General features: G+C 49.4%; 1 protein-coding gene across 1 annotated transcript in view; it reads right to left on the reverse strand.

The window, feature by feature from the left end:
• The window catches only part of Abcc4 (ATP binding cassette subfamily C member 4), a 208,350-nt gene that overhangs the window by 134,913 nt on the left and 60,460 nt on the right, over window positions 1–12,977 (reverse strand). The window contains exons 5-8 of the mRNA XM_055609807.1: window positions 9,225–9,314; window positions 8,038–8,201; window positions 6,744–6,869; window positions 4,818–5,067 (exon numbers count right to left, since the gene is read on the reverse strand). Of these exons, the coding sequence (XP_055465782.1) occupies window positions 4,818–5,067; window positions 6,744–6,869; window positions 8,038–8,201; window positions 9,225–9,314 (630 nt within the window). The remainder of the gene's footprint in view (window positions 1–4,817; window positions 5,068–6,743; window positions 6,870–8,037; window positions 8,202–9,224; window positions 9,315–12,977) is intronic.

Raw genomic sequence — 12,977 nt, forward strand, 5'->3', positions numbered from 1 at the left:
CCTCCTCCATCAAGGCCACACCTCCTCCATCAAGGCCACACCTCCTCTATCAAGGCCACGCCTCCAACAAGGGCATACCTCCTATGGCAAGGCCACTCGGGGTTTCTTTAATTTTTTAAATTTATTACAATTTATTCACTTGTATCCCAGCTGTAGCCCCCTCTCTCATCCCCTACCAATCCTGCCCTTCCTCCCTTTTCTCCTCCCAGGCCCCTTTCCCAGTCCACTGATAGGGGAGGTCCTCCTCCCCTTCCATCTGACTCTAGCCTATCAGGTCTCATCAGGACTGGCTGCATTGTCTTCCTCTGTGACCTGGTAAGGCTGCTCCCCCTCAGGTGGAGGCGATTAAAGAGCCAGCCACTGAGTTCAAGTCAGAGAGAGTCCCTGTTCCCCTTACTAGGGCCCATTTGGAGACTGAGCTAGACAAGGCCACACTTAATAACCATTCATTAGCTGAGAACTAAGCATGCATATGAGTCTAAGAGGGCCATTTTCACTCAAACTACCACATACGCATTCTTGTAGCAATAATAATTAAAGAAAACATGAAAATAAACGGAGGGCTTGGAGGTAGAGAAAGAAGGCAGGATATATGGTAAGAGGAAACAGAAGATGATCAAAGTGTAACACACATATTACATATTTCATATACATGTGAAATGTCATAGTGAAACCCATTACTTTGTAAAAAAATTAAATGCTAATAGTGATGTAAAAATTATGTGGGTCTTTTCCTGAGCCTGTAACTGAGTACTTACATAGCCTAAGCGATGACTTGGATTTGATCCCTAGTATGAAAAAACAAAATTTTAAGGGGTATTTTTTTTCAGATGTGATTACACTACAATATAGGCTCTGCCATCGTGAATGGGGTCAAAGCTCTTCTGAGGGAGCTTCACACTGCACCCAGCTCTTTCCATCCTCTGCCGTATGACGACATTACGCCCCAACACCCTCCAGAGCAAAGGACAGCAAGGCACCATCCTGCAGGCAGAAAGCAGACGAGCAAACATGGCTGACCTTGTACCTCCCGGCACCCGACACTGTGGAAAACAAATTTCTATCCATAAATCCTGGAAGTTGGTTATGGGAGTACGCCATCCCTTCAGAACCGTGTTCAGGTCCTTACGACCCCCAGAACCTTGAAGTGTATCTTTACTTGGAAATAGGATCCTTTCAGATGAGACAAGGACAAGGCCACGTGTGGGCCCCAACTCCAATACAGTTAACTTCTTTATATGAGATGAGAAAGACAGACACACGGCCAACCATGTGGCCTTGGGACCTGGAATGGTACCCAGCAGCCTTAGATGCTAGGTCAAGAGAAAAAGACGTCTCCCAGAGGCTTCTGGGAGAGTGCAGCCCCCCTGCCACTTACAGCCTCCACAAGCATGACCGAGCAGGGATTTTTTGCTTCACACATCAGTTTGTACATGAAACCTCACAAGCAGTTTGCTTGAGAACAACAATCACACGTGTTCTGAACCCACAGGCAAATCACTAAGTTGGCAGGCAGCTAGATCGCATCTGAGCACAGCTGTGAGGAAACAACACCGTGCAATCTCCACTCTGAAACGTCAAAGTCCTCTAAGTGTTTAGAATTCTAACCTAACAGTCCAAAAGCTGAAGATTTGGATATACCATTCTGCGGCCAGTCACTTTTCATGGATGAAAAAACAACCTGACCTACAGTTTCAGAGCGTGCTGTGCAAAGAGGGCACTGTGCAAGGTTAGCTGGAGCCACTGCTTCAGGCCCAGCATGAGCACAAACATCCTGGGGTCAGGAAGAGGCAATGGAGGAGCTGCTGGCCCCAGGGCATCGGACGTGAGAAGATGCAGATGCAGCCTCTCCTAAAAGCTCTCCGAGGCACCCCACCTCCTCCAGCTGGGCTCACGCCAAAAAATGCCCACCACCTCCCATGTGACGTCAAAGCATGAGTCCACCAATGGACTAATCCATTAAACAGTCAAGCCCCCCGGATCCTGTCACTTTCCTATGATGGCTTCCACCAGCTGGGAGCCAAGACTTAAACATGTGTCTTTTGAGATGGAACAGTTTGGACTCCAACTATAACACCTTTTTTTTTTTTTTTAATCCTTGCTAAAAACTGAATTTTTTTTTTCTTTTTATGTTTCCCACTCAAATACCCCAGGAGCGTAAGACATAACCTCTTGTCTTTGTTCCCATAGGCCAGCCATACAAGAGCCTGTATAAGATTAGGATGGCATTTTCAGCCTGTACAAGGCAGTCCAGCAAGGAGGCGGGTGGACAGACTCCAAGGCTCACTGCAGCAGCCCTCGCTGGCTCAGAAACTCTCATGGTCGACCCGATGTCACCTCTTCCCCATGCTACCACAATTTACCTCACTCCAAGTTTCTCCTCTTGAAGGAATCCAATTTCAGAGGCCCAGTGAGCACTATTCATTTCCGTGGCTATGACTTTTGAGCTGGTCACCGTGTCTGCTGACCAGTGACTTTCATGCTGGTCCACTCCCTCCTCCAGTATTCCCCAACACAACTTAACACCTCCTTCAAACACCTCTCCCAACAAACACCACACTGAACACCGAGTTGTGACCCTCTGGCTCCTACACCCCTCCTGCCCTTTCCTCCCCATGAGAACCCAGGTATACTGTTGTCACAGAAGCTCTCTACATCCTGTAACCGCCATTTCTACCGTAGTGCTGACCCGGCATCCACTGTGCAGCCAGAGGTAGTGAGCTGTTGCCAGCGGCCTTACACTGAGAGCTGAGAGCTGTAAAAGCTGACCAGAGAGCCGTGCATCAGTAAAGGCTGAATTCAAGGGCAGTGGGGAGGGATCCCCAGGCCAAATTCATGGAGCACATTCCCAACAGTGGTGATGGATCTGGGAACAAAGTGTGGCCAGGAGAGCCACAAACCCAGTATTCAAATGTCCTCCCACACAGGAAGCCATCTTACAAGGCTGGATGCTTAACTATCCTTCGCCCTCAAAGGGACTCAGCAGTAGTGAGAACAACAGGGTTTAAGTGGCCAGAGCTCTCAGCAGGGTCCCAGCTCTGTCACACAGAAGCACAGCTGGCACTGTCACCCTCTGCACAGCACAGACTGTGGGTGCCAATCCCCGGTGACCGCTTCATGTGCAAAGGATTAGGAGACAACCTATGGAAGCCACCGGGAGCTCTCAAGGCCAGGGGAAGCAATGGCAGCGACAGCAGGATTACAGCAGAGTGGCACAGTGCGAGACCACGGTGGAAAAATCACAGACATAGAATGACGCTAGGGTCAGGATGTACAAGAAAGGAAGGAAACCTAAGGAAACAGCACGGACCACACCTCAAGAGTGCTGTTTGACCTGAACTAGGCCTATATGACTGATCTATTCTGCTGGTAATAATTACATATAACCTTTGACGGCTTCCTGTATTATTCATTTTAGTCATTTTACCCCCTTCCCCACTCCCTCAGCCCCTCCTGCTACTTTCACATCTTCTTTTTGTGTGACCCACAATGTGGGTGAGGTCATTGCCTGGAGTAAGGGCCACATTTCACTGCTGAGGAAAACGGCACACCTTCCACAAGCAAGTGTTAACTGTGAGCATTCTTCAGGGAGGGCTGGGCTACAGGGGTCACCCCCTTCCCCCCACCGTGGTGAACTGACCGGCTCAGTCTTTCCCAGGTCTTATACATATATACACAGCTGCAATTAGTTTGAGTGGAACAGCTGCGTTGTCCAGAAGACAATTTTTCCTTACACATCTCCCCACCCTCTGGGCCTTACAGGCTTTCCACCCCTCTCCTCTCAATGTCAGCTTTGGGGAGTGATACTGCTGCACAATTTAGGCCAAGAACACCAAGTGATACTTTGAGGGGAAAAAAAAATTTTTTTCAGAAACTTCAAGGTTAAAAAAAAAAAAAAAAACACTCCAGGCTTTTACAGCAAGCCCTTCCCCCTGCCCTTTGAACCCTCCCCAAGGTCACTAAGTTCAATGGAAATCTGGTACTAGACAACCAACACCACTGAGAACCAGAAACAAAACAGAGTTTATACCCAGGCCTCTCTCAGCACCACGTACTCATCTTAGACACATTCACGAACACTCAGCACCTGTTAGGTTCCAGAACAGTGTCAGGGTTATACCAACAATCTGCCGCTAGCAGTCAGGGTCACAGGAGTGGCTACACAGAAAAGGCAACGGTGAGTGTGGAAGGAATCAACAGAGGGGCAGAGGGAAATGCCTGCTGGAAAGGGGCTCTTAGAAGAAGAAGAAGAAAAAGCAGACTGGAGGGGAAAGGCAAAGTCAGGCAGGAGCAAGCAAACAGCTGAGAAGGAAAGAACCATTTTTAAACAAGAGTTTGTCTGGTTCAGGCCCCTGCCCCTCTGGGGGAGAGTCCTCTCTGCCTAGCTGTCCAAGGAGTGTACAGCAGCTCTCAATCTGTGTCGAGACCCCTGCATATTGAATATTTACATTACGATTCATAACAATAGCAAAAATTACAGTTAGGAAGTAGCAACAAAATAATTTTATGGTTGGGGGGTCACCACAACATGAGGAGCTGTATTAAAGGGTCGTGGAGTTAGGAAGGTGAGAACCGATGCACTAAAGGTGAGATTTGTTCGATTCTCCTGCTGGGCACAATTCCTTTGCTCCTGCATTCATCTATCAGGAGCCCTGTTGCGCCCACAGATGATCAGGAACTCTTCCAGACTTTCAGCACACTATACTAAGATCAGGACATACACATTTTGGATTGACCAACAGCTTGTTGTTCACAGGATGACTCACTGACACTAAATAAAAGACCCCGCCGACATTACAGTTGTACTTCACACAAACCTTGATCCTCCGAATGCTGACGACTGTCTCTGACACTCTCTCGATGGCAGAGGGGAAGAAGAGCGTGACTGTCAAGCGAACAGCACCATACAGAGCCATCGCCACAAACACGCGGCTGGCTGTGATCTCATTGCCAAGCAGCACGTAGGTAGTGAAGGTCACAAACAGGATGACTTTGTTTGCAATGAAGAATGACGCCATGTTCATCCCTCTGAGGTAGGAGCTGCCCAGGATCTTGGAAATTTCCTTCCTGGAAAAGAGAAAATATATACATATAGATAGATCTTCACATAGAGATGTCAACATCGATGTTGCACGCGTGAGGACCCTTGTTGGACAGTACACACATCAAGGTAAACTGCCCGTGGGGACAGGAGAGACGGCTCAGTCTGCAAAGGCTTCCAGGCAAGCAGGAGGGCCTGAGTCTGATCGCAGCAGCCCCACGAGGGGCCAGGTGTGATGAGAATACACTTCCCCATGCCTATAGGGCCAGGAGTCTTGGGCTTGCGGGAGTTTAGTCCATACTTCCCCACGAAGCTCTGTGGCAGACATTTCTGCCTAAGGTCTTGGGATCTAAGTGGTGGGGGTGCTGTTCTCTCCTGCAGCAGGCTCACGGAGACCACGGCTGTGCCTCACTCACTCCTCTGCCATCTGGAAGGGCGGGACCCAGGACTCCCATTTAGGAGTGCTAGCAGAATGCATTAGCTGGAGCTCGCTATAAAATGTACCCAGAGTGACCCAAATTGACTCTCCACCTCTAGCACTGGGGAGACAAAGACAGGCAGGTCCCTTGGGCAGCCTAGCTGAATCACTGGGCCCCACTTCCCAGTGTGGATGGCTCCTGAGGAACAGTACCTGAGGTAGACCTCTGGCCTCCTTACGCATGTATAACTATGTGCAATAAATAATTTTTAAATGAGCTGTGACGTTACAGCAACAGTTGCTAGCACATACCCTGGGGACAGCTTTGGTAAACCGCAAAGAACACTGAAAAACCACTTTCCCCATGCAACCAAACCCTGCTAGAGATGCAGGGTAACATGCATTCAGCCGGCATGCACCAGTGCTTGTCATGCAGGGTCACTGTGGGTGGATCCTAACAAGGACTCAGGCAAATGCATTCAGCCAGCATACATAAAGCTTCAGTCCTGGGCCAGGAACCTTCCAGGCGACCAAACGATGAATGAGACGCAGCCTCTCTCCTCCAGGAGCTCAGGAGAGGATCACACCTCTAGAACTGTGATATTTTCCCCAAAATTCTAGACAGAAACAGCTGGCACCAAGCTTCATGGGGCATGGGTAGCAAGTGGCATGCTTGGAGGAAGCTGGAGAAAGGACAGAAAAAGCCTCTACATGTGGAGGGCATTTCAGACACAGAAGTCATGTGACTGGAGTGAGTAACGCCCACCATCAGGTCAGGCTCAGCCCAGCGATGGCCAACCCATGTCTCCTCCCCACCACACAGTGACTGGTGAAGCGCTTTCCTCTAAATGTAGTCTCTCAGACTCTTCTATCTTGGAATCATTGCTTATAGGGAATCTGAAGCACTGAGAACTATATGAACTCCATCTTATTATCAGTGCAAAGTGCATCTGAAGGCCGGCTGTGCGGCTCAGTGGTGTAAAATGTGATGCTTGCCTAGAGCATGCCAATCCCTGGGCTCAATTCCCAACACCGTAAAACCAAAGTGAGAGTGAGAGAGACAGACAGACGTCAGATACACAGAGCGAATAGGGGCTGCATTTTTTGCCTAGGAATAACGGTACACGGGAGCCCAGTTTAAAACGATGCCCCGGGTCATCATACTTACCCTATTGCCACACTCATCTGAGGTGAGTTACCAGGGAGACAAAACGGGAACCCTAAATTCATTCAGTGAAGTTAGGAACTAGGAAAGCGCGCCGTGGTGCGGCCCACACGCCTTACTTTCTCAGATGGGTAATGAGGTCAGCAAATGACTTCTCCCAGGCGTACATCTTTATTATCCTCATGCCCGTTATGACTTCATTCATGGTCCTGATCCTGGCATCAGTGAAAGCCGCAGTTTTACTCCTGAGGGGGACAGATGTGACAGATGAGCACAGCGAGGGCAGCCAACCTTCGTGTATCAATCAGTCCCAGGTACACACAGGGGCCCGGAGTCTAGGGTGGTCCCTGCAGCTCCTGCGCCCCCTGCAGCACGGTGGGCCCCTCACACAGCATACATACAGAAGGCCGCCCGAGAAAGCAGCCAGTCTGCCAGCTCTGACGTCCTCAATGTTTGCTGAGGAAAACCCCCAGACAATTCCGACACAACCACCCAGGTGGGAGGGGAGAGGAGGCCAATGGAACACCGAAGTCTGACACAGCTGACAGGCGGCAGGAACGGGACGGCTGTGGAGCAGACACACTTGTTCGTCCAGTTGGGAAAAGAGTGAGCAAACGAGCTTCAGAGTTTTAGGAGCACCAGAACTGGGAGGACACCACACAGATTACAGACCCAGAAGAGAGGGGCCTGGTGCCATCCCAGCACGGCATCGCCCGCACCCCTTTCCAGAGGCGTCCATGGAGACATGCTCTGACTCTTGCTACCTGCTTCCGGTCACAGTCACGTTATCATCACCTTGAGCGTTTGTTAGCAGCCATTTTTCTGATACGCACACTGCCAGGAAGGTGAGACTTCTGGAAAGCTCTGTTAAGATGGACCCCACGCCTACCGCAAACACTGGAGCAAACACAGTGCACACATGTGCACATCTGAGAACAGCTCCAAAACATACAGTGTGGACGGAATCTAGGAAACATTTGGATCGGGACCATGAGATGGCTCGGCAGGTAAGACCCCGCCCTGCCAAGTATGATGATCTGAGTTCCACCCCTGGGACGCTCGCAGTGCGAGAAGAGAAAGGCTTCTTCAAGCTGTCCTCTGATCTGCACGTCCACACCGAGGCACACGCGTGCCCGCTCCATCACTTAATGTTTAACCTCTGTACATGGACCTCTCTATGTGGCTACGCTGAAACCACAGCTAGGGGAGCCTATGCCTTCCCTTTCCCCTCTGAAGACCAGCCCTTGACTCCTGGCTGGGGTACTCCCCCCCCACCCAGGTCACGCCTGAAGAGCCGGCAGCACATGTACACACAGACTATGAGGTGCCCTTATTTTGCTTCGGGGAAGAAGCCTCAGGCAGGTGGCTACTGTTCCCCAACAGGACACGGTTCCGGTCCAGCATCCCCCTTACCGTAGTGACGAGAACAGCTTTCCGATACAGCTCTGCAGAGGCAGAAGAATGACCAGAACGGCCATGCCCGCCAGACAGGAGATTCCTATTTCCAGCCAGAGAAGGATGGTCACCTCAATGGCCTGCAGCGGCCCCGCCCACAGGAAGTGCAAGAAGATTGTCACCTGTGGATACAAAGCCAATGCATACTTAAATAACGCATACTGTAAATAAAACAGGACCAGTATAAACGCATGCCGGAAACATTACTCTCCAAGCAAGAAGATGAGAATCCAAACAGAGTGGTTACAGCAGGCTTCAGTCTGCGGAGGCAGAATCACAGGCCCTCGCTGTAGACACTCCGCTTGCGCAGTGGACAGGTGACTGTGGGCCGTTATAGGCCCATCCCTGAGATGACCCAACTTCTTTTTTCCTCACGTGTTACAGCAGCACTCCCCAGAATGCCCTCTGCCCCATCACTGAACCCCATCTCCCCTGGGTCCCCCCACACCTCAGAAAAGCCTGTGCTATGGAGCCTAGAACATTCTGCAGCCATGGCTTATGTGTTAAACCTCTTAACAGAAAGAGCAACTTCTTCAGGAAGAAGGTTCTTGTTTATCCCCCAAGTCTAAGTGGGGCGTGAAGTTCATGCTGGATGAATGAAAATCTGAAAAGGGGATGCCTGCTGTGTAACAGAGAGCCGACTGGAAGCCAGAATGATCAATCTATGAGGTAAGTATTTAAACACAGCCGTGGGCAAGAGAGCTGTGACCCTGGCTAGGTATCACTACGTGATACGACTTGTCAGCGTGTCCCTATGTACCAGGGACCACATGGAGGGGGCTGTCCTAGACACTCCTACCTCCAGGCTTTGCCCTTCAGAAAAGGAGAAAGCCAATCAGCTGGCTGCTGCATGGCCGTGTGCTAAAGGTTAAGAGGGGGCAGCCCCCCCACTATTATCGCATTAATAAAGTTGGGGTGAATACCGCTCTCTGCGTACTTCCTGTAGACATGCACTGCAGGCAACATCAGAAAAACAACTAGACTCCACAGGACCAACACATCCTATGCTCTCTACAGACGTGGCATGTGGCTTCAAAGTACCCATGGTACAATTTCAACCCCAGTCTACACCAAAATCCTCTCATTCCAACAGGTTAAAGAGAAAGAAGGAGGTTTGGGCAGGCACTGACAGAGATGGAACGTACCTGGTCAAATTTGTTCACGTCGTTGGACAGCAGGTTGACTATCTGACCTGTGGTTGTCTTCCCCATGGCCGAGTTACTTAAGCGCATTGCCTGGAAAAAGATGAGCAGAGTGGGGAATCGGATCCTGTAATGACACTCTACCAAGCACAGAAAATAGAGACACATATTTCCATGGGGTCTGCCGGGACGGAGCCAAGATGACTCACGATGGCGGTCCTCGTGGCTGGCACGGACAGCGGTATCCTCCAGGGACCGCCACAGGCTGACGGAAGCAGGAGAAAAGCTCGTTTCTTTCAGTGACTGACCATACACCCAATGTATGTCAGCTTACACTTCACAGCCTACCGACGCAGTTTTGAACCAATTCAGTAGGGGGATTGTGAAAGGAGGGAAAAAAATGATATGATTTGGATTATAAATATTGAATCCACTACTAATTCTCTGTGGTAAAGTACACAAGGTCTTGGCCTCCTCCTTCTGTGTATGAAAATGGGCCCTCACTGGTCTCCAGAGTCTCACAAATGAAAGAGAAACAGCACCCCTTTACTGCATATCTACCAGGGAGAGGACCCAGAGGCCCAGGAAGACCCACGATTGATGAGACACAGATTTCATCTCCAGGAGATTTCATCTCCTCAGTAGTCCTGAGGGCTCGGGCAGCCGTGCAGCCGACAGACATGGAGGAAAGGGTTCCTTCTCCAGCATGGTGGGCAGGAGACCACACAGGGAAGGAACAGCTTCCGGGGACAAAGAACGGGTATATGAGAAGTACAGAGGAGAGGAACGTGGGGGCAGCTAAGTGGAGAAGACCGACGCTGGGCTTGGAAAGTAGGTGGGAAGGAGCTGAAGCCTGAAAGAAAGCAGTTTGCTTTGTTTTTAAGTTAGAGTGCCCCACATTCCCAGATGAAGAGACTGGGGTAGGAGTGCGGGCAACAGGCAGCTGCAAAGGAGAGAGCCAGTCACAGGCAAAACCACTAACACGCAGTAAATCCATGGGAACACACGTGACCAGTCATAAGATGGCCCAGCAAAGGGGCACCCGCCCGTAATTCCCCACACTTGGAAGACAGAGACAGGAGGACCACAGGAAGTTCAGGGTCAGCCTAGGCACAGACCAGCAAGGCAAGAAAGAGAAAAGGAATACCTGGTGGATGGCGCCGTGAGGACATGGAAAGCACAAACTGGCACTGGAGAGTCAGAAAAGACAAAAAGAGGACAGGAAGTTGGGAAAGGGTGGGAATGGATCTGGGAGGAGTCAGGAAAGAGTAGGGGTGAATATGATGGAGATACCTCATATACATGAATGAATTTCTCAAAAAAATGTAATGAAAATGTTAAAGTATATGGGAGGGCAGGTCCACAGGTCTGCACCCGGTGGGATCGCCGAGCTGAGAAACGTAGACACAGGCCCTGATCCCTACCTCGGAAGCTGTGTTCTCTGCAGGAGTCTCACTGGGAAAACAAGCCGCTCTGAACACGAGTCCGTGTGCGCAGCAGGATAGGGCGGCCAACAGCAAACCAACTAATGGCATCTTTGCAGGTTCCTTGTCTCAAAGTGTGGTCTTTTATTGTCTGCTTGCTTTTTTAATCCCTTTATTATTTATGTGTTTGTTTTTCTTGTCTTTTAAGCCCACAGGTATTTAGGCTTCTGGTATTGTGTTTTTATGGAATTTCTAAGTGTGTGAACCAATGGGTTTCTGTGTCTCTATTTCTTGTGCCTTTTCTTGGTTCTTTTGCTTCTGTTTGTTCTGTCCTATTCCGAAGCGTTTGTTTGGTCTTGTACTGTTTTATTGTTATCCCTTAGAAACCTGATTGTTTTCTAATGAGAGATGGAAAGGGGGTAAATATGAATGGTGGGAGAGGTGGGGAGGAGCTGGGAGGAAAGAGGGAAGGAGAGCCATAATTAGAGCATAGTATATGAGGAAAAAAAAATCTGTTTTCAAGAAAAGAAAATCTAATAAAACTTGGAATATATTGTACCATTTTCTGTTGAATACTCTTTCCTACCTTGATGCTAAAACAGCTTCAAGCCCCTTTCTTCCAGTTTCTGAAATAATACACACACACACAGGGTGACTTTGACCAATGACGCTATCTGAAAATATTTTTAGCACCTGTGTTTATATTCAAGCATGTGTCAATCCTGCATGCAGAAAATACACTGCATGTTTTTAACATTGGGTATCTGATACCTAAGTTTGATTGTTTGTTTGTTTGTTTATTTATTGATATTTTGAGGCAGTGTTTCATTACGTAGCCTTAGCTGTTCTGGAACTCACTATGTAGGCCAGGCTGGCCTTGAACTCACAAAGATCCACCTGCCTCTGCCTCCCAAATGCTGGGATGAAAGGCATGTGGCATCACAGCCAGCCTTGATACCCTAATTAAAATAGTTAAAGTAAGATGACAACCAGGTGTGCCCCAGAACCTCGGCATACAACTCGACTGACCACATGCGTCAGCAGTGAGCGCTGACAGTAAGGAGTCACCAGCGACACCCGTGATGATCTGTGAGAAAGACAAGGCCCTCTGGTGTGCAGAGTGACTGTCAGTAAGCACTTCTATAATGCAAGGAAGGAAAGCCCACGTGTGGAAATTCAGACACTCGGGCTGTGGCAGAAGTTACCAGAAGTTAACCAGAACTGTGAATCAGTCCCAAAAATTAGTATATTTTGCTTTGTTTGTTTAAAAAAAAAAAAAAATCTGTCATACTCCAGCTGGAGCAGGAAAAAAACAGTGGCCTGCCTTTAACGTGATCAGTCAGGAAGACAGGTCACAGACACAAGGCTCTGGCCTTCATCAAAGAGTGACTGACTTTTGCGGGTCTGCTGACCTTGCTAACCTTGCTGACCTCAGCTCGGACAGCACAGGACGCAGCTGGCCCCAGGCTCTGCCCACAGGCACTGCAGGGCTGTGAGCCCTGAGGGGAGGAAGCAGGCAGGAGCGGCTACAGACTCACCGCCTTTCTGCCCAAGCAAAAGTGCATTCCCCGGCTGAGGGAAGAGCGGTCCGCTCTGAACGAAAGAAGCGCCTGGAATTTGTGGGTCACAGCCGCAGAGGACAGGCTGGGGATTTTCGGTAGGGATTTACCAACGGCTCTTTGCCAAGGGCTCTTTGGCAGGCTGAGTGCCAGAGCAGGGGTCTGAGTTAAGCATGGCTAGGAGACGCCAGGGTTCCTCCTGACCGCACGGGTCATTCAATAAGGATGCCAGGAAGGCTGCATTAGAGATAATGATCTGTCTACAGCCTTGGCCAGGTCCTTGGCCAGGTCCAGAGTGGAAAGAGCTGCCCTACAGCTGAGATACCCAAGAGACAGACAAAACCATACTGGTAGGAAACCAACACCCTGCAATCCAGACTCCTGACAATATCACTCCCAACTCAACACGGCAGAGAGATTATTACACAGGCAAAGGAAAAAAGAAACACCAGTGACCCATCATCCCAGAAGGCTGTCAGTACACAGATGCACACAGCCAGCTCACAGGAGCACAGAAATACCAAACAGCTGCTGGCACATGCATACGGAGTAGAAACATGATTACGACAAGTGGATAGATGGGTGATTTTACAAGAGAAATGGACCCCATCAGAAAGAACAAAACAGTCTTCTAGACCTGAAAATATACACCTGAATTTTTTTAAGTTACCAATTAACATTAGTTTCAGTTGGCCTATTTCCAGAATAACTAATATATGTAACAGATGTGTGTGTGTGTGTGTGTGTGTGTGTGTGTGTGTGTGTGTGTGTGT

Source organism: Psammomys obesus, unplaced genomic scaffold (assembly GCF_907164565.1).
Source record: "Psammomys obesus unplaced genomic scaffold, mPsaObe1.curated_primary_1811, whole genome shotgun sequence".
Classification (NCBI taxonomy): domain Eukaryota; kingdom Metazoa; phylum Chordata; class Mammalia; order Rodentia; family Muridae; genus Psammomys; species Psammomys obesus.